At 46.6% G+C, this 25,166-nt stretch overlaps 1 protein-coding gene across 1 annotated transcript; it reads right to left on the bottom strand.

Annotated features, from left to right (window-relative positions):
• Window positions 1–19,014: 19,014 nt before the first annotated feature.
• Window positions 19,015–24,454, bottom strand: LOC100349629 (spermatogenesis-associated protein 31E1). The gene is made up of 3 exons (XM_089306542.1): window positions 24,314–24,454; window positions 19,459–22,321; window positions 19,015–19,094 (listed from the first exon to the last, which is right to left on the bottom strand). The coding sequence occupies exons 1-3, from the start codon at window positions 24,452–24,454 to the stop codon at window positions 19,015–19,017; spliced, it is 3,084 nt and encodes a 1,027-aa protein (XP_089162668.1).
• Between the last annotated feature and the right edge of the window lie 712 nt (window positions 24,455–25,166).

Below are 25,166 nucleotides of genomic sequence, written 5' to 3'. Positions count from 1 at the left end.
GGAATCAATGCCCAAGGAAACATGATAGGAGTATCTCCTAATTTAGAAAATGCTGAAGCTACAGCTCCACCTCAATCCCGACGTAGAGCAGAGGCCCAGGGACACCCTGATCTCTTAAAACCTGTTGTAAACTCCCACAGATGCCCCGATGCAGTTGACAGTGGGGAACAAGAAGTCATAGGAATAATACAACAAAAAAGCATTTATCTATTGGAGTGCCAACTGAATCTGAAGGGAAGATATAATTTTTTTTACATATGAAAATGTCCAACTGTTTTACTGGTACTAGAGTTATTTTCCAAATTAAATGCTCAAATAAAGTTTTTTTTCCCCCTTCAGTTTCTAGCTGAGAAAAAGTATGCTTAATTCTGGTTACTAAGAGCAAGAAGTAATTCTAATCAATTGATGGTAATTTTTAAAAGCAGCTAGAGATTGTGACAGAAACTGCTTTATTCTGTCTTGTTATGTATGTGTTCTATGTGTGCACATGTTGTCTGTTGTGTTTACTTTGTTACCATACTACTATGAAAATAATAATTCTCAAGAATAGTTTTTGAATTGTGGATGAATCAAGTATGGGGAGAAAAAGTAAATGCTTCCACCTTTATTTTACGAAGTGTATTTTATCTATCTACCATAAACTATAGATGGCTTAAGAAATTTCCTTATTTTAGGCACTGAAAACACTTAAGTTTAAAACCAGCAGTGCTTGAAATATATGTATTTTATATATATATACATACATGCATAAACAGCTATACAATTGTTCAGTTCCCTTAACTTCACAGAATTAATTATTTCTATTCTTACTATCATTGGAAGTTTCATGAACCCACTAGTTTATTCATTAGCATTCTGGAATTTTTGTTTTGTTCATTGATCTTGAAGTTATCAGAAACCTGTATTCCAGAGTACTTGTTAGAGGCTTTCCCATGAATCTAATTGCAAGTGCTTTTAGAAAAGTGTCATATCTGTAGATGATGGTGGTGACATTTCAGAAATTGACAAGGAAATTCAGTCATTTCCATTGGGAACAACATTTCAAGACAGTAATCATGACTGAAAGGACCATCAGATTTATACAAATTTCCTATAAATTGAGAACATTTATATTAACATGTCCATATGTATGTGTGTGTGTGTATAAATATGTAAAACTCAAACAGCAATTCCAATGCAACCCAACATAGCAAATAAACCTGATTAGTTTATGACCTCTATAGATGAGAGGTACCCTCTGGAAGTTCTCCAGGGGCCCAACTGGAGAATCTCAATGTCAAAAATTCTTATCTTAGAACCTCTATCTCGGGGAGACATAACATAAATATCAAAAAGTGTTAGAACACATTTTCAAAATAGGACCACAGATCACTTTGAAATAATGGTCACTCACTGAATCAGAGTGATTTAATAATTGTGAAGTGATTACTTTTATAAGTATGAGCATGATTAAAAGATTTAGAAGCAAATAAATGAAAAATCCTTATCTCTTTTAAAAAAAACAATATTTGCTTCTTGGCCTTTTGGCTAAGATCAAGTGTAAAAAAAACCCCAATGTTTATTTGACTTATTTGAAAAGCAACGATATAGAGAGAACAGATTTCTCATCCATTGATTCACTCCCCAAGTGTCCACAACAAAAGACAGTGCTTGACAGAAGCTAGAAACTTTCATATGGACTCCCTTATGAGAGGCAGAACCTCAGCAACCTGCACCATCACCTGCTGTACACCAGGGTGCCCATTAACAGAAGTCTGGAGTGGAAAGTGGAGGCAGTACTCCATCTCAGGCACGCTGGTATGGGGTGCAGGGTCCAACTGCTGTGTCCAGCATTTGCCCCAACTTAGCCATTTTAAGGAGGAATTTGAATTTTCCTAAGTGATCAAAACAACCCAAGAGAAATTATCTTGAAAAAATATTTTCCCTAGGCCAGTTAGCAAGGTAAGTTAAAATCACATGCAGTGAGATTGATTCTCCTTATATGAAGTCTGCTTAGATAACTTGGAAGTCAAAACTGATGAAGAAAGGTACTTTTGGTAGACACTGGAAGAGTGTGTGTGGAAGGTTATGAGTGTACATCTTATTATATTAGAATATAAACAAGAAAACCAATGCCTTGTGCAGGACAAAGCACAACTCTTGAAGAAAGTAAAAACATCTGAAGTTGGTTACACAGAACTCAAAAGGCTCAAAAGAAACCAAGAGTAAAGAATTGAATTATCCCAGGACTTTATGACCAACATTTATATAATCAGGTTGCAATGTCAGGGTAAGAGATAGGTTTTAAAGACAGGTTAGAAAGGGAGATGACTAAAAAGTTGAGGGAGAGGTTCATCAACTAATGGCAACTGTGAAACAGAAAATATGTAGTACAGAAGATGGTTACAATATTCAAAACCATTTCAGAATTAGAAATCAAAGTCTGTCACAATTTCCTAAAACTATGTCAAAATTTCAAAAAAAAACTTTTTGCTTTAAACATTTGAGTTAGTGGTGCAGGTGTTGGTGGAGGTGTCTGCCCTGTTGGAGCACCTGGGTTTAAATCCCACCTGCTGCTCCTGATCCCAGCTTTCTCCTAGTATGGACCTAGGAGGTGGTGGTGATAGCTCAAATGGTTTGGCTGCTGCCACCTCTTTGGAAGATTTGGATTTAGTTTTCCACTCTTGGCTTGGAACCCCCAGCCATTTTAGTCATTAAGGGAGTAGAGCTGGTGTTGACAGCTCCACCTGTCTCTGCTACTGAAAAAATAACAATGAAAAAGAACAGAGAATTATATTCTGGTTTTATATTCACAAGTTAATGCTCAGTTTTTCAAAAACATATATGCAGTTTTCTTCTAATTACAGTCAACTTGACCACACCTAAAGCTTTTTTCAAAAAATTTGTCCTCTACAGACTGTACATGATAGGCTTTTTACCTACTAAAGCCTTTACTTCTGCCCTGTTTATTTCTTCTGCCCTCTTTATTGCTTCCATTCTGAAACAATCAATGTCATTCTAGTTTAGCACAAAAATTATTATATATCCAAAATTCTTTCACATATAATAAATAATCATTGTCTCAATAAATCTCCTCATCCAAAATACATCCTTTTACAGTAACTTCCCTTGCATCTCTCTGCACAATTTGCTGGTTTCTTTCTGTTTTGGTTTTATTTAATTCTGTAAGTGTATACTTTGAAACGTTCACTTAAGAAAGCTCTGAATTTAGACAAAATTAAAAGAATGTATTTGCCTTCTTTATTGTTTTTCTCATCAAAACCACATGTTGATTTTCTTGTTTTCATTTAGAATTACAAATATTAGATTTTTAAATTGTTAATAACCTTAATTTCTCCTGAGGATTCAGGAACAGAACAATTTTGAACACTTTGCTATATACCAAGAATTTATTGCCAAAACAGGATGTATTTATTAATAGAATCAAATACATTGTCTTTCCTATACACTGTAAGAAACCAAGAGTCCTTTATGTTTAGCATTTGGTGCTGTCAATATCTTTGCTTACTTAGAAGTCACTCACAAGTAGCCATCAGGGTATACTTTTATGACTTTAAGTTACATGAGAAGTCAATTCAGAGACATTTGTTCCATAAACATTCACCCCATTTATTTATTTTTGACCACTGAACCTAGGTTTCTTTTGAAAACCAAAATATTAGGATAGTCATCATTTCAAGCTTTTTCTTTGTCAAGGAAAAACCTTTAACTTTATTTATTTATTTATTTATTTATTTATTGACAGGCAGAGTTAGACAGTGAGAGAGACAGACAGAGAGAAAGGTCTTCCTTCCATTGGTTCATCCCCCAAATGGCTGCTATGGCCGGCGCGCTGCGCTGATCTGAAGCCAGGAGCCAGGTGCTTCCTCCTGGTCTCCCATGCAGGTACAGGTGCCCAAGCACTTGGGCCATCCTCCACTGCCTTCCCGGGCCACAGCAGAGAGCTAGATGGGAAGAGGAGCAGCCGGGACAGAATCTGGCACCCTGACCAGGACTAGAACCCGGGGTACTGGCACTGCAGGCGGAGGATTAGCCTAATGAGCCGCAGCACCAGCCACCTTTAACTTTAAATTGCTGCACTTGGCACAGGAGGCAATGGACACTTCCATGTACCCCCCATCCTATATTTGTTGTTAGGTAACATTTATACTTTTACAGCCTTCAACATATAACAGAGATGAATATAACCCTGCATGGCTGGCAAACCCAGGCAAAAGTATATGCTAAGAGTTGTGAATTTTTTTACCAAAAGATTTAAAACCAGCATGTTCATCAAAGATGTACTTAAGTCACATGAACTCAAAGGGATCTGAGTTAATTACTATAATGTTAATAGTTTTAATTGATGTGAGCGGTCATTTATCTGGGAGTCAATTTGAGTAAAATTCCTTGAAAGATTTTCCCATGTGGACACAACGTACAACACACAAATGTGTAACACACGCACATACATATTTACACACACTTAGACTGGCTCTGCTTGCAGTGTGATGTTCCTCTTCCCTGGGTTCATTGATATGGGAAAGCAGAGAGCCTTCAAAGTAGGAAAAAGGGATGGGATTGCTTCCATGTTTTCCGTTCTCTGCAGCATGCAGGACTGGCAGTCCTTACAGCCCCTGTCCCACACCCAAGGTGTCTTCCCATAGTAGGGAGCCTTGGGCAGGGACAGGGCTCTGAGGCAGATGACGATAGGCAGGCCTGCCCGTGTCTCTCACGATCCTGCATGTGGGACCTGGCTGAGCCAGGTCCTGCCTGGGCACTAAACCAAAGAAGCTCTCAGGGTGGGCCCAAGCAGGAAGAGTGGATCCAGGACCTGGAGGAGAGGCCCTAGGCCCCTCCGGAGCCTGGTGGCTGCTGCATCCCTTCAGAGCCTGGGGAGTCAGGTTCCAGGAGGTGTGGTAGGGGGAGAGGTAGTGAGGGGACAAATCCTACAGACTAGAAGAGAACCAGATGCAACCAGCTCCATGCCCTCTGACTGCACATGCCCTGTCCTCCACGAGGTGTAGGGAGACCAGTGGACAGACACTGCTTTTGAGATCCCCAGAGAGAACTCCCCAGGAAACCCTAGGAACCGTAGCGAGAACTCTTTTTGTTTTTAATTAATTAATTTATGTGAAAAGTAGAGTTACAGAGAGGCAGAGAGAGAGAGAGGGATCTTCATCAACAGGTTTACTCCCTAAACCTCTGCAATGGCCAAAGCTGGGCACAACTGAAGCCAAGAGCCAGGGGCTTCTTCCCCATCTCCCACATGGGTGCTGGAGGCAAGTGCTTGGGCCGTCATTTGCTGCTTTCCCTGGCATATTGGCAGGGAGCTGGATCGGGTACCCGCCATGCCCCGGGCCCTGCCCCCAGTGACTTTTTTTTTTTTTTTTTTTGACAGGCAGAGTGGACAGTGAGAGAGACAGAGAGAAAGGTCTTCCTTTGCCGTTGGTTCACCCTCCAATGGCCGCCACGGCCGGCGCAGGAGCCGGTGCTTCTCCTGGTCTCCCATGGGGTGCAGGGCCAAGCACCTGGGCCATCCTCCACTGCACTCCCTGGCCACAGCAGAGAGCTGGCCTGGAAGAGGGGCAACCGGGACAGAATCCGGCGCCCCGACCGGGACTAGAACCCGGTGTGCCGGCGCCGAGAGCGGAGGATTAGCCTAGTGAGCTGCAGCCGGCCTCCCCCAGCGACTTCTTAGAGCCCCCACCCTCGGGAACTCTGAGATTCCCGCTCAGATCTCCACAGAGACCTCCTTGCACACCTCCACGGAAACCCCCCACCCCCAGAGACCCCTTCAGAGGCCGCGGCAGAGGGCGCCAGGAGACGCTCCCGCTCGCTCCTCACACAGGAGGGGCTGCCCTGAGTGACGGGGACAGCAACAGCTTGTGCTCCTCGGACACCCAGAGCCCCACTCGGCTGCCCGCCGCGCGGCCAGGGCTGGAGGCAGCGCAAACCTCCCGCTTTCCCGCCGACCGGCGTCCAGGCCTGCGCGGCCCACGCGAAGCCCCTGAGCCGCCAGGGCGCGACCGTGCAGGCCCAGTGGCGGCTGCTGGAGTCCAGCCGGGCTGAGAGGATCTTGGAGCGCCCCAAGGAGCCCAGGGCTCCGAATGCGAGATCGGCCCCCGACCCGGGTCCTGGGTGCCCGCCTCGGCCTTGTTGGACAGCCTCTCCCGGCCTCTAAGGTAAGCGGAGCCCCGCGACGCCGGGCGGTACTGGCCCTCAGGCAGCCGAGTCCTCCTGCCCCGGACTCCCAGGTCAGTCACGTTGTCCTGTGATGATGGCGCCGCCCTGCGTGTGCGCTGTGTGCCTCACTCGTGTGCGGGTGCTGCGGGCGCCGAGGACCTGTGTGCAGGGCCTGCTCTCCCCTGAGGTGTTGCAGTGTGGGATGCGGGCTGAAAGTGCACGTGGTCACATGACACCTTGTGTAAATCCCTCTCCGTCAGGTCCGCGTGAGCAGTGACGCTGTTTGGCCCCTCTCGAGTGGATGCGGTAAGGAGAGGCCGCGAGCTCCACGCCCAGGCGCTGATCTGAGGCGGGGTTGACAGCGCCCTCGTGCTGTGCCTTTTCTTTTTTACTTTGTGTTTAAGGGGACAGAGGAATCCGGGTAGGCATCATCCCTCTCTCTCTCTCTGGGTGTTCCGGAGGTTGGTGATGCGTGACGAGTGTACTGTTAGTGTGAGACGCGTTTTGCACATGCTGTGTTCTAGTTCCTACGAGAGATTGTGTTCTGCAAGGTTGAGCAGCAGGGCCCACTGTGTGGACTGAGAGAAGGTTGTAGGCAGGTCAGCCTGTTCCCCTGCCAAAGACACTTTCAACCTCCAGCTGTTGTTCTTGAGTGCTGGTCCTGGGACGCTGCTGCTAAGTGTAGGACACAGTGAGTCTTTGAGTCATCTCTCTATGAAGTGCCCCGCAGGTGTTAAATGTGGGGTAAGGAACCATCCCTTTGTGAATATCTTTTTGCTGCAAGTTCTGTGTCCTCTCGTCTTCTGGGAGTGAACTTGTCAGGCCGCACTGTGAGAGGCTGAGTCCTGTCTGCAGTGTTTCTTGGTGAGAAGGGGAGAGGGAAGGAGCTGCAAAAGGCTGCTGGCTTCCTACTGGGGCACTTGGGGACACCGCTTTCCCACACGTACCCTGGTTTACTGTAATAATGTAATAGGGTGTAGGATGGAAAATGAGTATTAGTTCTGCGACATCTAGTTTCTAAATGTGAAAGAGGTTTTCAACATATGGGAAAACAGTTAGTAACACTGGCACATTTTGTGTACTGTTGAAAGTCAGAGGGAAGCTGGTCCTCCAAAAATGACTTTTGGATATGTGTTTGTTCCACCATCTCTCAGGATTACACAGGCTTCTAGTTGTCCACTGCATTACAGAGAAGACAGTGAGGAGGGACTAATTCAAGGCCAACGGGTAAACAAGTACAACTTTTATGGAATTCAGTATGGAGATTCTTCAGAAATCTGCAAATACATCTAACATATGACCCAGCCATCCCACTCCTGGGAATTTACCCAAAGGAGAGGAAATCAACATATGAAAGGTTATTTGCACCTATATGTTTATAGCAGCTGAATTCACATTAGCTAAGATGGGGAATAAACCCACATGTCCATAATAACTAAGGACTGGATAAAGAAAATGTGGTATATATACACCATGGAATACTACTCAGTCACAAAAAAGGTTGAAATCTTTCTTTTGCAACAAAATGCATGCAATTGGAGACCATCAAGCTTAGGGAAATAAGCCAGTTCCAGATAGACAAATATCATATATTTTCTCCAACATAGAATCAAAAAACAATGTAGGAGTGAAATTGACATCTTATGAATTGGTTGCTGTTTATAGCCCTGTCTATATTCCTGTGGAACAGTGATCTTTCTACTTTTTAGTTGTTGAACATTATGGTTAATTGTGCATTAAGCCTGTGATCATAGAGTAAGTTGAAAACATGATATTGCAAACATTAAAGGAAAGAAAAAAGGAAACAGGGTTTTTGAGTGAGGGAGGAAAGTAGGGAACTATGGTTATCTTTTTTTTTTAAGATTTCATTTATTTGATTTGAAAGGCAGAGTTAGAGAGAGAGGGGGAGAGATAGAGAGATAGAGAGAGATCTTCCACCTGCTGATTCACTCCCCAAATGGCCACAACAGCCAGGGCTGGACCAGACAGAAGCCAAGAACCGGGAGCCTCTTTCGGGTCTCCCACGTGAGTGCAGGGGCACAAGCACTTGAGCCATCTTCCTCTGCTTTCCCAGGCACATTAACAGGGAGCTGGATCAGAAGTGGAGCATGGGGTTGGCGCTGTGGCATAGTGGGTTAAGCTGCCACCTGCAGTGCTGGCATCCCATATGGATGCGGGTTCAAGTCCTGGCTGCTCCACTTCCAATCCAGCTCTCTGCTGTGGCCTAGGAAGGCAGTAGAGGATGACCCAGGTTCTTGGGCCCCTGCACCCACATGGGAGACCCCGGGGGAGACTCCTGGCTCCTAGTTTCGGATGGGTGAAGCTCCAGCTGTTGCGGCCAATTGGGGAGTGAGCCAGCAGATGGAAGATCTCTCTCTCTCTCTCTGTGTTTCTCTCTGTGTGTGTATGTAACTGTGACTTTCAAGTAAATAAATAATTTTTTAAAAAAGTAGAGCAGCCAGGAATCAAACCAAGCGATATTTTGCTGTGATGTAGACTAGAGAAGGCATGTAAATGACCATTTTGAAGCCATCACCATAGGGTGTGTGGTTGACACAGCAAGCCAATGCTTATCAGCACACTCCCAGTTTAGGAGGGAGCTTGAAACTGGAAAACACATGTTCACATCAGTGAGGTTCAGTTCAGCAAAGGTCTCCATTGGTCCTCCTCACTTGAGACTGAACCCCCCTGCCTCTGTGTACCAGTGACAAAACGCTGTTTCTGTGATGGTAATAACGTGTGTCAACCTGATTGGTCCATGAGATTAAACATTACTTCTAGGCATGTTTGAGAATGTGTTTTCAGATGAGATTAGCATTTTCACTGGTGGATTCAGTAAAGCAGGTAGCCCTTCCCAACGCAGATGGGCATCATGCAATTCACTGAGGAGCTGGATCATGCAAAAGACAAAGAACCTTCCTAAAAGAAGAAGAAATGTTCATAGTTCTGCTGCCTCACTGCTGATCTCATTTCATCTTCCCCTGGATCAGAAGAGGAGTAGGCAGGACACGAACTAGCACACATATGGGACGCCAGCACTGCAGGCAGAGGCTTAGCCTGCTAAGACACAGCGCCAGCCCTAAGATCCAACTTTCTGACCTACGTAATACGTGTCCATAATATTCACTCACATTCAACTATTGTGATTTTAATAAATAACTTGTATTTGTAAATAGTTTATGAATCACAAGAGTCACGGGCATAGTTTTTGAAGAGTTCTTGTGTCACCAACACCCGTTTTAACCCCATGACAATTTTGTGCATAATCATAGTGCATTGTCAAAAGTAGGAAATTGACATTATTTCTACACTGTTAACTCAGATCCAGATCTTACTTGAATTCTATCCACTATGAAATCCCTATGAACACAGAAACCCTCAAAGAACAGAGGCCAGTACTTTCCCACTGCCTTTGACAATCTCTGATGAGTCCATGTTTTGTGTCCATGGTTGCTGTTGTCTCGCTTTCCTTCTTTCATACTTTGTAAATTTTTGTTTTATTTGTTTATTCTTACCCTTTTCATCCTTCTTCATCTAGTTCATCACTCCTTTTTCCTAACTTACGGAAGATTCAGAGATCATTGGTTTTCAAATCCTTGCCTGTTTTGCTCGTTCATTAAAAGGACAAACTTCACTTTATGAGATTTAGTTACATCTCAAAAGTTTTGATGTTCTGTCTTTATCTTATTCAATTTAAAATATATTAGATTTTCCATTCTATGTTTCTGACTGTGAGTGCTGTGTTTTGTTTTTGTTTTTTGGGAGTGTGTTGATTTTTTGACAGGTAGAGGGGACAGAGATAGGCAGGCAGACACATGGACACACAGAATGCCCATCTATTGGCTGTCCTCAAATCCTCGTACTTGGGCTGAACCAGACTGAAGCTGGGAGCCAGGCACTGAGTGCTGGATTCCCATGTGGGTGGCAGGGATCCATGCACTTGAGCTATCACCTGCTTCTTATCTGGCTGTGCACTAGCTGGAAGCCAGAAGCCATAGTAGCAACAGCTTAACCACAGACCAGACATTTGCATTCACTATAGGTGTTTTTAACTCATGTGTTTTCTTTATCCTCTCACTGATGAGCACCAACGTGGATTCTATATCTTACCTGTTAGAACAGCAAGTGGGTGCAGGGGCCAAAACAATTAGGCCATCTTCTGCTGCTTTTCCAAGGACATTTGCAGGGAGCAGGATTGGAAGTAGAGCAGCTGGGGCACCATCTGGTGTCCATAAAGATGTTGGCATCATAGGCAATGCCTCTACGCACTCTGCCACAACGCCTGTCCTTAATTAGTTTTTAAAGCCAGTTCTATACTATGTCCCTAATAGCTGTGCTAATTTGCATTGCCACTAGCAGTGAGTGTTGCCTTCTCTTCCCTTCTTTGTCAGCATTCAGCTTTTCTTGTGTGATAACAGCCATTCTGACTGAGATGTGGTGATATCTCTCTTTGTAGATTTGATTTGTAGAACTGTGATGATTAGTAATGTTAACCATTTTCAAAGGGTTGTTGGACATTTGTATATCCTATTTTGGGTAATATCAATTCAGGTCATGCATCCATTTTTAAAACAGAACATTTTTTTTTCTGCTGAGTTCTTTGTGTTCCTTATATATTCTGAACATCAATTCCTTGTTAGATAGATAGCTTGCAAATATTCCTCCAATTCTGTAGGTTTAATGTCTTTACTCTGTTGACTATTGCCTGTGCTTTTAGGGACTAATACAAATAATATTTGCCCAGACCAATGTCCTGAAGCATTTTCCCTATTATTTCTTTTAGTTCTTTCAATACTTCCTGTCTTATGTATAAGTCTTTGATCCATTTTTAATTGAATGTGCATATGGGGAGTGAAAGAAGTTGACTTTATTTCTCCTTTGTACAGATATTCAGTTTTCTCAGCACCATTTATTGATGAGACCTTATCTCCTATGCATGTTGTTGTTGGTTATTTATATAAAAAAAGATTTGTCTATAAATACATAGGTTTATCTCTGGGTTGTCTAATCTGTTCCATCAATCTTTGGGTCTATTTTTATGCCAATATCATGCTATTTTGGTTGCTATATGTTTTTAATATTTTTTGATGTCAGGTATTAAAATAGCCCTGGTGGTGTTCTTTTTTGGTTAGAATTGCTTTGGCTACCCAGGATCTTTTGTAGGTCTACACAAAATTTAGGCGTTTTAAAGATCTCTGTGAATCTCATTGGTGTTGCATCTGTGAATTGCTTTGATTAGTGTGGACATGGAAACCACATTCTTCCAATCCATGAATATGGAAAGTCTTCCCATTTTGTGTGTGTGTCCACTTAAATTTCTTTTGTTAGTGTTTTGTAATTTCCATTCTAGAGGTCATTTACTTTTTTGGTTGAACTTATTTAATTATTTGATGAGTTTAGTTATTTATTTGATGAATTATTTTTTGGAGCTATTATGAATGAGATTGCTGTCCTGATTTTTTTCTAAATATCATTGTTGGTGTTTAAAAAGCTACTTATTCTTTATGTTGTTTTTACTGCAATATTACCAATTTTATAAATCATATCTAAGGGGCTAGCACTGTGGCATAAAGGGTAAAGCCACTGCCTGCAATGCTGGCAACCCGTATGGGCACCAGTTTGAATCCTGGTTGTTCCACTTCTGACTCAGCTCTGTGCTATGGCCTGGGAAAGCAGTAGAAGATGGCCCAAGTGCTTGGGCCCCTGCACCCAGTGGGAGACCCAGAGGAAGCTCCAGGTTCCTGGCTTTGGATCAGCGCAGCTCTGGCTGTTGCGGCCAACTGGGTAGTGAACCAGCGGATGGAAGACCTTTCTTGCTCTCTCTCTCTCTCTCTCTGCCTCTGCCTCCCTCTCTCTTGCAATTCTCCCTTTCAAATAAATAACACATCATTTTAAAAAATCATATATAATATATACTATTGGTTAAACTCTGTAATTAACACACATTTATTCTTAGGTATTGAAATTTAACTGAAAAGTGATCCCTGTTAAATATAAGAGTGGGAATAAGAGAGGGAGGAGATGTACAATTTGGGACATGCTCAATCAGACTTGCCCCAAATGGTGGAGCTAGAAATGTGCCAGGGGGGCCGGCTAATCCTCCGCCTAGCGGCGCCGGCACACCGAGTTCTAGTCCCAGTTGGGGCGCCGGATTCTGTCCCGGTTGCCCCTCTTCCAGTCCAGCTCTCTGCTGTGGCCAGGGAGTGCAGTGGAGGATGGCCCAGGTGCTTGGGCCCTGCACCCCATGGGAGACCAGGAAAAGCACCTGGCTCCTGGCTCCTGCCATCGGATCAGCGTGGTGCGCCGGCCGCGGTGCGCCAGCCGCGGCGGCCATTGGAGGGTGAACCAACGGCAAAGGAAGACCTTTCTCTCTGTCTCTCTCTCTCACTGTCCACTCTGCCTGTCAAAAAATAAAAAAATAAAATAAAATAAAATAAAATAAGAAATGTGCCGGGGATTCCAATACAATCCCATCAAGATTGCATGTACCAATGCCATCTCACTAGTCCAAGTGATCAATTTCAGTTCACAATTGATCACACTGATAGGTCTAAGAGTCAAAGGGATCACACAAACAAGACTAGTGTCTGCTAATACTAACTGATAGAATCAAAAAGGGAGAGAACGATCCAACATGGGAAGCGGGATACACAGCAGACTCATAGAATGGCAGATGTCCTAAACAGCACTCTGGCCTCAGAATCAGCCCTTAAGGCATTCGGATCTGGCTGAAGAGCCCATGAGAGTATTTTAGGCATGGAAAGCCAAGACACTCTGGCAAAAAAAAAAAAAAAAAAAAAAAAAAAAAAAAAAAAAAACAAGCCTAAATGAAAGATCCCTGCGAGTGAGATCCCAGTAGAAAGAACGGGGCCATCAAAGAAGGAGGTACCTTTCTCTGAAGGGAGGAGAGAACTTCCACTTTGACTATGACCTTGCCTAAATAAGATCGAAGTCAGTGAACTCAAGAGGCTTCCATAGCCTTGGAAACTCATGACTAGAGCCTAGGGAGATTTCTGACGCCATAAACAAGAGTGTCGAATTGTTAAGTCAGCAACAGGAGTCACTGTGTACTTACTCCTCATGTGGGATCTCTGTCCTTAATGTGTTGTCCAATGTGAAGTAATGCTGTAACTAGTACTGAAACAGTATTTTACACTTTATGTTCTGTGTGGGTGCAAACTGATGAAATCTTTACTTAATATATACTAAATTGATCTTCTATATATAAAGATAATTGGAAATGAATCTTGATGTGAATGGAATGGGAGAGGGAGCAGGAGATGGGAGGGGTCCGGGTGGGAGGGAAGTTATGGGGGGGAAAGCCATTGTAATCCATAAACTGTACTTTGGAAAATTATATTTACTAAATAAAAGTTTAAAAAAACTATATATTTTATGGAGTTTTAATTTTTCCATACATAAAAACATATAATTCCTTCTTTCCTACTTTGATGCTCTGCCAACCATTGTGGGAGACCCAGAAGAAGCTCCTGGCTCCTGATTCAGCCCTGGTTGTTGCAGCCATGTGGGGAGTGAACCAGCAGATGAAAGACCTCTCTCTCTCTCTCTCTCTCTCTCTTCCTCTCTCTCTCCCCCCTTCTCTGTAACTATGACTTTCAAAATAAATAAGTTAAAAAAAAACTGAAGAAAGGAATTTACCACTTCACTTGGTAATCATAGATTTAGAAAACTTCTCCGGGCTAGGAAACCCAGCCAAAGAACATTTGGATTTTTTTTTTTTTAAGATTTATTTATTTATTTGAAAAGCAGACGGCCGTTGCCGCGGCTCACTAGGCTAATCCTCTGCCTAGCGGCGCTGGCACACCGGGTTCTAGTCCCGGTCGGGGCACTGGATTCTGTCCCGGTTGCCCCTCTTCCAGGCCAGCTCTCTGCTGTGGCCAGGGAGTGCAGTGGAGGATGGCCCAAGTACTTGGGCCCTGCACCGCATGGGAGACCAGGATAAAGTACCTGGCTCCTGCCATTGGATCAGCGCGGTGCGCCGGCCGCAGCGCACTGCCCGCGGCGGCCATTGGAGGGTGAACCAATGGCAAAGGAAGACCCTTCTCTGTCTCTCTCTCTCACTGTCCACTCTGCCTGTCAAAAAAAAAAAAAAAAAAAAGGCAGAGTTACAGAGAGGCAGATGCAAGGAGTGAGGTGGGTCTTCCATCCACTGGTTCACTCCCCAGATGACCACAACATCCAGAGCTGGGCCAATTCAAAGCCAGGAGCCACCCACGTGGGTGCAGGGGCCCAAGGACTTGGGCCATCTTCCACTGCTTTCCCAGGTCATAGCAGAGAGCTGGATTGGAAGTGGAGGAGCTGCAACTCAAACCAGCACCCATATGGGAACTTCACCCTCTATGCCACAGTGCAGGCCCCCACATTGGATTCTATCAGTAGTACTTATTCTCTCAATGTTCCTGGAAATACAAATAAATGAAATACAAAGAAATGAACATTTAATTCACCCTTGTAAAATTGGGATCCTTGAAGCCAGGCATTCTGTTTGTATTTTCAGTTATGCAAACATTTGCAATGGTGGACTGTTATAAAACAGATTTATATTGAACTTATGCAAAAAAAAAAAAAGCAGCACTACCATAAAAATAATAACTCTCATGAATATTTTTTGAATTTTGGATGAATCAAGAGTGGGGAAGATGTAAATGCTTCATCCTTTATTTAAAATGTGTATTTTATCTACCATAAACATTTGAGTTTAAAACCAACAATGCAGGGCCAGCGCTGTGGCACAGTGGGTTAATGCCCTGGCCTGAAGCACCAGCATCCTATATGGGCACCGGTTTGAGACCTGACTGCTCCACTTCCTGTCCATCTCTCTGCCATGGCCCAGATAGCAGTAGAAGATGGCCCAAATCCTTGGGCCCCTGCACCAGCATGGGAGACCGGAAAGAGGCTCCTGGCTCCTGGCTTCGGATTGGTGCAGCTCTGGCTGTTGCAGCCAACTGGGGAGTGCACCAGCAGATGGAAGACCTCTCTCTCTCTCTCTCTGCCTCTCCTCTCTGTGTAACTCTGACTTTCAAATAAATAAATAAATTAAAAAAATAAAGTGTTAGAACACTTCATCAAAATAGGATCACAGATTCTTGGAAAATAATTGTCACTTCACTGAAGCAGAGTGATTTAGCCAGAACTATAAAGTGATTACTTTTATAAGTATGAAAATGATTAAAAAATTTGAAAGCAAATAAATGAAAAATCCTTGCACAATTCACAATAGCTAAGATATGGAATCAACCCAGATGTCCATCAGCTGTTGACGGATAAGGAAATTATGGTATATATACACTATGGAGTGCTACTCAGCTTTAAAAAAAATGAAATCCTATCTTTTGCAACAAGATGGACACAAGTGGAAACCATTATATGTAGTGAAATTAGCCAGTCCCAAAAAGACAGATATCATATGTTTTCCCCAATCTGTAGTAACTAGTAATAGAGTACCTGAAATGTAATGTATTGGAGTGAAATAGGCGTTCTGAGATTTGATGATTGTTTACAGCCCTTGTTTCTTCCATTGAAGGACAGTGTTTTTTTTTTTTTTTATTTTCTCTTCATACTATTTGTTGAACTCTTTTGCTTAGTGTAGGATTAACTACATGATCATTAAGTAAACTGAAAATAGACCTTTGTAAAAATTAAGAGTGGGAATAGGAGAGGTAGGAGGAGGGAGGGTTGGAGCATGGGTAGGAGGGAGGTTGAGGGGGAGTGTCACTATGTTCCTAAATCTGTATATTTGAAATGCATGAAACTTACATAACTTAAATAAAAAAAATCTGTGTAAGTTCATCCTTCTCAGATTGGTTTATGTTTCCTTCTGTCCTGGGGTAGTAGTTTTTTTGTAAAATGTGATAATCCTCTTCATATAATTGAAATTAGTTCAGCTTTCCCCAACACATACATGGTAGGAGCACTTTTCACCCCACAGCAGCGTTCCCTCTCCCAGGGCTGCTTGTCTGAGCCACCCGCTTTGAGGGTCTTTCTTGTCCTCCTACTCAGTTGAGAATACAGACTTCTCTTATTTACAACATTTTGATCTAACAAGTGACACCATTCTGCGTGTCACTTCCAGTCCCGTAGTCAAGAACTAACATGAGGCAGTCAACACTTTATCATAAAATAGTCTTTGTGTTAGATGATTTTGCCTGAGTGTAGGCTGATATAAGTTTCTGACCATGTTGAAGGTAGGCGTGGGTAAGCTATGATGTTGGTAGGTTAGTTGTATTAAATTCATTTTCATCAAATGATATTAGGATAATTCAAAAATTTCATGAAAAAATGAAATTAAAATTTGGGTGCCAAAAACTTTGGATATCTATGCATAGTTTTTCTTAATATACATTTTCATGAACTTTTTGAATACCTCTTCTGTGTATGAATTTCAAAATACTTTAAGTCAAAGTAGAATTATTTATCAATTGCACTTTCCATGAAGTAGCCTCGTATTTTCAACTTCACATAGTTTTATTGCGATGAGGCCCATTGTAAGTCAGGAGCACCTGCACTTAGTTCAAGCATTGAAAGAAAATCATTTGCAAGGAAATTATAGAGCCAGAGACCACACCCTCTGCTGTTACATCTCAACTAACAGGGACTTGCACATTGTGTCCCCTGCACCTTAATCACCTCTGCCTGTTTTATTTTACTTTACATTTTATTTTATTTTACATTCTTGACATGCCAATTATTCACTAAAATCACAGTATTTTCTGTCTTTTTTGGCATAAAAAATCAAACTGAGAAGCCACTTCCCACTTGCCAACATGTCTCAGTATCAAGGAACAGCATGGATGGCGTTCACTACAGTTCTGTGGTGGGATTGGGTCACTCTGAAAACCGCAGACATAACCGGACCGGACAGGGATTACTGAGTGAATTCCCTGGCTCTGTGGGGATCTCTGGCACAGGTCTTGGGGTGGTCTCTGTAGATGACTCTGGGGGGGGTCTCTGAGGAGATGTCTCTGGAGTTCTCTGTTAGAAGCCGTGGTGGTGTCTGTGAATCTCTCTGAGAGATGATCTCTCTCTGTCTCTCTCCCTCTGTGGTCTCTCACAGAGGTCCCAGTCTCTGTGGGCTGTTGTCACAAGTCTCGGGAAGACCTCTGGAGGTCTCTGAGGGGTCTCTCGGTAGAGGTCTTTGTGGAGGGTCTTTGTCAGAAGTCTCCATGGGGCCTCTCTCAAGGCTGTCTGGGCGAGCATCTGCCTCCCCGACCCTGCCCTTGCTGCATGTCTTGGGGGTCAGGGACTTGCTGCCTCTTGTTTCTTACAGGCCCCTCCGTTTCCTGTGTTTTTGCTGAACAAGTCCTGGGATCCTCATCCAGTTCCAGCACATCCTGGAACATACCTCTTTGGTCTTGAGAAGCCAGCAGACTCAGGGCCCCAATCCCATGCATCCCACTCCTGAGGGACAGACTAGCCCTGTTCCAGGTCCCAGCCCCTCTTGGGTCATCCACTGTGACTGCTGGGCACACCCTGGAGGCTGCCACCCCAATCATGGGAACCAGGCAGGACCGCCCAGGAGTGACCTGTGGGGCATGTGCCTGCTCCCCCTCCTTTCAGGGGAGCAGGAGCTGTTCTGTTACCATCTGTCCCACCGACTTCTCCTGCTTCAAGACCTTCCAACAAGGATTAGCCTTTTGGATTTACGCCAGGGCTCATCCCATGTGTGGCACGGCATGGAAAAGTGGAGAAATGGTCCTTTCTCTCCCCATTTTGGGACCTTCCCACTTTCCCATGTGGTTGGGCCCTGAGCAGAGGAAACCTGTGTAAGGAGCAGAGTGAGGACCAAGCTGAGACTACTCCTGGGCTGTCCCTATACCCAGGCTCTACATTTTGGACAAGTCACCCAACCCCCTGTTTGTACAGATCCTGTCTGATTACCTCTTCCCTGCCTGTCTCTGGGGCAAGCGAGAACTGGAAGCCAGGTAAGACTTCCTTTGTGACCTCAGGCTGGCCCTGGGCACTTTTATGTCCCCACCTCTGCTCCAGGAGAAGTCCTGGTGCCACATGTACCTGCAAAGGTGGATGTACTCATCCTGACAAGTACTGAAGGCTTTCTTTTGCTTGTTTCTACACTTGTCAGTGAAAACCTAGGAGACAGTCCTGTGGCATCTGGAGTGAGGGTGGCACTGCAGTGACACTGTCACCCTGTCCCTTCTAGAAGCCGCATTCAGAAACACAGACACTGACCCTTTCCCACACCCCAGAGCACAGCACAGACTGACGCCACTAAATCTGATGAGGAAATACACATTTAATAGAGAAGAATAAGTATATTCGTAGGTGGAAGCCATTAGCACATAAAGGATGTGCCGACATAAGACTGAATAGGTTTCTGTGGCAGAAATTGACGTTGTTCTGGGAGAAAACTTTTCCCAGTGGAAAATACACGAGGGACCTGATATGCTGGACCAGACGAAACACTTCTCTGAAGAAGGCAGTTCCTGGGGCAAGAGATAGAGCGGCCCAAGGTACCTGCCACTTCTGACCTGTGTTGGCTTTGGCTAGCTCGGGACACAGGCTCCCTGGGTGGGGAGAACTGGTGACTGTCCCTGTCCCTGACCGACATGCTGTTGATAGGATGGCTGAAACTCTGGGGGGTTGCTTGGTGACAAAATGCTGTATCCATCCCCACTCTCCTTGGCTCTGGGTAGGAGGGACCCCTGTGGTAGCAGGGACACTCACCCAGTGGGACCTGGGTTTCCTCTGTGTACCAACTGAACTCTGAGGGAACATGTGTATACGGAAGCCCCAGCTGGTCCACCACAATCTTTCCCACAACTGTGGTGAGGGCCTGTGCCTGAGCCTCTCTCTTTTCTGTGAACAATCTGCCTAAGTGCGATCCTTGGCTCCCAGCAGTTGCTGATACAGGCCTGTCTCTGGGCAGGGTATCTTCCCATCCTGCGCCTCTTCTGGTAGGGGTAGAATGCTGCATAAAGGGCCTTACTCTCTTTTTGTTGTGGCTTTCCAGTGGTTCTTGTCTCCTCGTTGGCAGGAATTGTGAAGACTTTTTAACCAGGGTGTCTCCTGTTTCCCTGTTCCGGGCAGGGTGGCTCATCCCACGGGCATGTGTGGCCCTTTGTGCTGCAGCTCTTTCTTCGTGATCTCCTGGTCTGAGTCTCCTGCAGTCCTCTCTCTTGTCAGAAGGACTGAACATCTTGTTCTCACTCTTCCATGGGGATCTCACTCTTGGGCTCCTGGGCTCTTGCTGCCTCTGGCTCCACCCTGCCTTCAATAGGTGGTCGTGAAGCCCCTGGGAAGCTGATATGTTGCTACTGGACATGTTCTTTGGAGTGTCTGAAGAGGCCTGAGAAGCCAAGATGTCTGTGATGGGGTGCACCTCAACAGTGTAGTCTTGATAGACAATATCAGTGTCCTGGCCTTGAGGCTGATTCTCTGACTCCACCTCCACTTGGACCTCCACTTCATTGACAACCTCTCTTTCCAGGCCTGGCTGTCCTGTGCGGTAGCCAATAGGCATTCGTGAGGTTTGGGGACGTTGACCATCCCCACAAGGTTCTAAATTCAGATTCACATTGATGGTTTGGGAGATTGTCATGTTGGCTTCCCTGGTGGCTTCCCACGTGAGAGGCTTCTCCTCAGCCTCCAATGCATCCCTGATTTCTTTTGCCCCTATAGCCTGGGATATTCTACTGATCTGCGTTTTGGGTTTGTAATGGTCTGAGGGGGCCAGGTGCCCAATCTCTTGAGGTTCATTCTTGGCGGCTGTTGTACTTTTCCTCCGTGCTAGGCTGCCTCTCCTAGCTCCCTGAGCAGTCTTGCTCTGCTGGAATCTGTCCCGAAGGCTATCTTTGAGAGACTCAATAGGAAGTTTGGCCTCCTGTCTGGTCCCAGGGGCCTCCGAGAGCCTCCGGGTGCCACCAGATGGGGCCACTGCCAGGGTCTTCTTGGCTTCCTTATACACAGATGAGGGGGCAATGACGGGTCTCTCTGGGGGTGGAACTGACTTTTTTGCCATCATCTTCTCTCCTAGACCTTTGTGAGGGTCTCCTAGGGCATTGGCAGCCTTGACTTTCACGTTGGCCCCTGACTCCTGGGAAGCTGAAGAGGGAAATTTGGGCTGTGGGTGCTGTGAAGCTTGGACTGCACCTGAGTTGAGATTTGTGTGCTTGAGGGTCTGGTGGTATAGATTCCACCCTCGCCTCACTGGAAAACTTTTAATGTGTGTTTCTAGCAAGTTTCGAGTGAAAGGATTGACAAAGTAAGTCTTCTGGGAGGTGTTCACCGAGGAGTTGTGACCTTTCGGGTCTGCTGGATTTCTAGGTTTTATGTGGGTGTTGTAATTGGGAAATGCATAGTTAGCAGTAAGCCAGGATCGACGCACCCTCACAGGGATTCGGCCCTTATTGATCTGCCCCGACTTCTTTTCCAAATGGGCTTTCAGGTCTTTTTTGAGATCTTCCTTTTCTGGGACCCTGGGTTTATAGCTCCTATACTCATGCTTCCTGGGCTTGAAAAAGTTACGTTCTGCTTCCTCCTTGTCATCTTCCAGAACCTCCACTGAGGTGCTTTCTGGAATCCAGGGTAGGTCTTTTTTGTCATCTTCATCCTGCCCTGGATCCTTGCTTTGTTTGCCTAGTTTGAGCCCTACTGCACCCTTTCTGTGGAGTCTTCTGCATTGCATGGGCTCCATTGTCTTCACATCCTTGATGCTTTTACCTGCAACTGCAGAGGGCAGGGACGGCTGGGAGCGGCCATGCTTTTCCATTCCCTGGAATGGGCAGGTCCTTGAGAATTTGCCCCGAGGGTGCATCAGTTTCTGACATGGTTGGATTCTGTAAAGGAAGCCATCCTGGGGTTTATCCTTGAGAAGCCTTGCTTGACTTTGTTGTTCAGACTGCCTGTGGCGCTCAGGGCTGATGGTTTCCCCAGGAAAGGCAGAGGTGGACTTCCTGGTTTGGGAGGCCCAGCTACCCTGGGGGAGGCTGGGTGTGGGTTGGCCAGCACCTTCTTGAGGGTTTTGGAGAAAAGAGCGAGCAGCCCACTTCCGTTGTAGTGGCATCTGCAAAGGCCAATCCATTTCTTGATTGTCAGTTGGGATGATAGAGCGAGCCTTATCCTGGGAGGTGGGGCAGGACGATCTACAGGTCCTACCCTTGTGTAGGGAGGGGCTTGGTAGGCTTGGGAAAGAGCAAGGGAGCTGGACTGGGGTTGGCACCTGACGCGGATGTGAAGGCAACTTTTCAGTCAAAGGTTGGGGTTGATTCAAATGGTTAGGAGGCAAGGGTTGGGGCTGGGAAAGCAGTGGAGGCTCTGTGGACCGAGTTTGAACTGGAGAAGAACGAGAGTTGATATTGAACCTAACCGTGGGAGCTCTTGAAAGGGTGGGCCCCTTAGAGACCCAGGCCGTAGCCACTAGTGACTCGCTGTGCAGAGAGGGGAGGCCCCAGAAGAGCTGGCTGCATTTCTTCTCTAAGTGGTCCCCAAAGACCTGGGGGGCAGAGAGCCGCGGAGGCCCCTGCAGCTGTGTGGATTGGTGCCGTGGTCTCCAGAAGAGCTGTGGGGCGCTGCTGGCCTGCTTGCTGCTCAGGGACCTCAAGAGAGCCCCCAGAGAACTCAGGAGGCAGCCTGGGCGCATCTGGCCCAGCAGGGACCCCGTCTTCTCTTCTGCCTTCAGCATCAGGCCTGCTCTCCTGGAGATGAGGATTTCTAGCAGCCTCTGGCCATCAGGGCTGATGAAAGGAGGGCCGCCAGCCTCTGCCTGCCCGCGTGCGGCGTCTCCCCAGGGCGAGGCCTCTGGTGGGTGCTGGGAAAGAGGCTCTTGCCGGCCTCTGCCATGTGGTGAGGTGAACAGGAGCAAGGCCTTGGCGGTCGGCCACCACCAGGAGAAGAATGCAATGGAGCTGCTTACGCGGTCCAAGCCCGAGGCGGCCGTGCTGAGAGAGGCCAAGCAGGAGTTACCTGGAGGGGCGCTGTCTGGGGCCGGGCCTGCCGGGGTGCTCTTCACGTCGGACTGGACTTGTTGAGGTCCTTCTGACGGGCGGGAGGCCGGGGGAGGAGGGTGCTGGGTCAGCAGAGCCGGGGAAGGCAGTGGGGACGAGGTGACAGGAGAAGCATCTTCCTCGGGCTCCCCATGAGGCTGGTGGCCCCCAGCAGGGGCTGGATTGCGTTCATCTCCCTGGAGGTCCCGACACAGAAGGTGAGAAGCGCTGTCGTCAGGGAGCTTTCCCAGGTGGCTGCAGGAGACAGGAGGCACATGATGCAGCCGGGTTCAGATGGGACCGGGAGCCCTGACCTGCCTGGCGGGGATGGATGCCTGCAGCCCGGGCCCCTGCACTGCCCCACGCCCTGACTTCATGGAGCTCTGGCTCTCCCTCACCCCCGGGGTACACTCACATCCCATGTCTGCCTGTGGTCTCCCCCTCCCTGGGTGGGATGCTCCAGGCCCTGGAGTCACGTAATGCGTTCTGGCAGGATAAGGACATGGACCACAGCAGAAACCTCCTCACCTTTGCAGAATGGAAACGAGCCCTCGAGCCTCCTTCAGTTTCTCCAAGCAGTCTCTGCAGGCTGGAAGCCAGGAGACTGGGTTAGGGTGCAGAAGGGAGGGGTCTGGGATTCTTCCAGGAGGCCGAGTGGAGTGTTCTTTTATAGGGGGACCCTGGGAGATCAGACTCTGGAGCCCGCGTGTCAGTGTCCAACCCCCAGGTCCCTGGCAGTGTGAGCAGTGCACACAGGTGGCGGTGCTCTAGCATTTAGAAAGTGCTTCCACATCCATCACCCCCTGGGGTCCTCACCACTGCACTGTGGGGGAGAAGGGAAAGGCTCCTCTCAAAGAGGGATTAGCCTTATGGGAATGAGCTGCAGGCAGTGTTGGTCCACTGCAGCCCACAGTGCCCCCTACTGGGCAACACTCATTTCCTGGCTCACCATGGCTTCCTTACCAGCAGAACCCTGAGGATTCCTGGTGCTGATTTCCTTCCTAGAACCCTCCCTCCCCCGTGGGCCCCTCCCACTGACATCCATAAGATGTGGTGCTGGTCCCTCAAGGACTGGCATGGTCTGGTCACCTGTGGGGCTTCAGGTGGACGGTCAGGGCCTTACCTTTCAGAGCTCTGCTCTTCTTTCTGCTCTTGATTCTCCTCCTTGTGTGCCCTTGACACTGAGAGACAAGGAAGAAAGAGGGGGCTGAGTCCCAGTCCTCTCTTCTTCCCCTTAGACAAGCTGCAGACGTTCAGTGCTCATGAATATCATGTCTGCCGCTTTTCGCTAAAGGATCTCCATGTTCTTTCCTTTTACTCATTGTAGAGAAGATTAATTTGAGAGAAATAGACAGAGCCCCCAGTCACTTGTTCACTCCCCAAGTGATTGTAGTGAGCCAGTCTGGGACAAAGCTGGCAGCCAGGAACTGACTCTAGTGCTCCTGTGTGGACTGCAGGGTCCCAACTACTTGAGCTGTGACCGGTGCCTTCCTATGATACACATGGGTAGGAATCAGAAATGGAGCTCGGGCTTGAACCCAGGCACTTTGGTGTGAGATGATGTTGTCCCAGCTAGAGGCTTAACCACTATGCCAAGTGCTCTCCCCATACTCATCTTTAAAACAGAGGAAATATTTCCTGGTTTTCTTCTTTGAAAAGCACAAAGGAGTGTTCTATGTGATATCTGCTAGGGGGGCCTTGGTTCGCTGTTCCTCTGCTTGAGGGAACCGATTTGGCCTGCAATGCGTGTGAGCTCCCAGGGAGGAGCCTGCTGCCCGAGGCCAGCTGTGACTCCAGGCTCTGAACTGAGGCTCTCACTCCCCAGCACAGCCCTCCGGTCTGCCAACACAGAACAAAGGCTCGGCTTCACGACACCTGACCCAGGAAGGCCCCTGAGGAGAGAGGGCTCAGGGCCGTTGTCCCCCAGACATCACACTGTAGGCGGCAGGCCTTGCCTGTTCCAAGGCTTAGTGTTTGATTTTTACCCCAGTGCCCTCCAGCACACCCACAGGGATGGCCCGAGAGCGTCACACAGAAATCCCGGAAGCACCTGAAGCCCTGCCATGAAGGGTGATGTTCGTTCCCACGTTTCCCATCTCAGAAGTCTCTGGATGCTGCTAAACGGTGAAAATAACAGTAGAAGACAGAGAAAACCCTTGTCTGCTGGGTTCTGGCCAAGGGCTCCTTACCTTCCTGATGGTCCCCTTTCTCTTGGGAGGTGGTGAGGGTGGAGTGCTGTGGACGAATGTCAGGAGGAAGAGGCCCAGGCCGCACAGGAAGACCAGGATGATGTTTGTTCCCCAGGAGGTGCAGCTGAGGCTCTGCCACATTGCACGAATGCTTTTCTGATTTTCCATCCTCTGAATCACTCAGGCAGCTGAGTCCTTGGAGTTCCGCTTGGCAGAGGGGAGCAGGCCCAGGTCTGCATCACGGAACTGTGGCCTCCTCATCACAAAGGACTCCTGCGAGTGGGGGAGGGGTGATAAGAGGCTGGTGGCAGCCTCTCCCCCACCAGCTGGGCCTTCTAGGAATCTCTGTCCAATTCCGCCTCCTTAACTTATGGAGATCTTACTCAATTTTCTATTCTTTCCACCTTGAACCGAGATACTATATGGTTCCCTTTACCTAGAAAATTTTGGCTTGAACTCCCCAAAGTTTTTTACAGCTTAAACATCATTGGGCTCCTCTGAGAACACATTTTAATGGTGTTTTATCAGACAACATGGTGTACATTTCCATATTTCTTCTTCAGCATATATCAGGTGCATTAGGCCATTGATTTTTTTTAAACAGGTAGTTCCTTAAATCTAAATCTACAGCACGTGTTATGTCATGCTAACCAGGTATCTCTCACCTGTTGCAATCCTTACATCTTTCCAGTCCTGATTGCATGCCGCATTTTTGTCTTAGAACCTGGGATGCGTGGTCATTTCTAAAATTTTAATTTTTTCCTTGCTGTTGATATTTACCATTATCCCTCAGCCTGAGCTCTAGGAGATTACATAAACATTCTCTTTGCTTGTATGTGTGCTGTTTTGTGGA

This window comes from Oryctolagus cuniculus, chromosome 1, assembly GCF_051225735.1.
Source record: "Oryctolagus cuniculus isolate XC-2025 breed Fujian yellow rabbit chromosome 1, ASM5122573v1, whole genome shotgun sequence".
Lineage (NCBI taxonomy): Eukaryota > Metazoa > Chordata > Mammalia > Lagomorpha > Leporidae > Oryctolagus > Oryctolagus cuniculus.
Note: the sequence above shows the minus strand (reverse complement) of the source record. Positions and strands in the feature narration are given on the sequence as shown.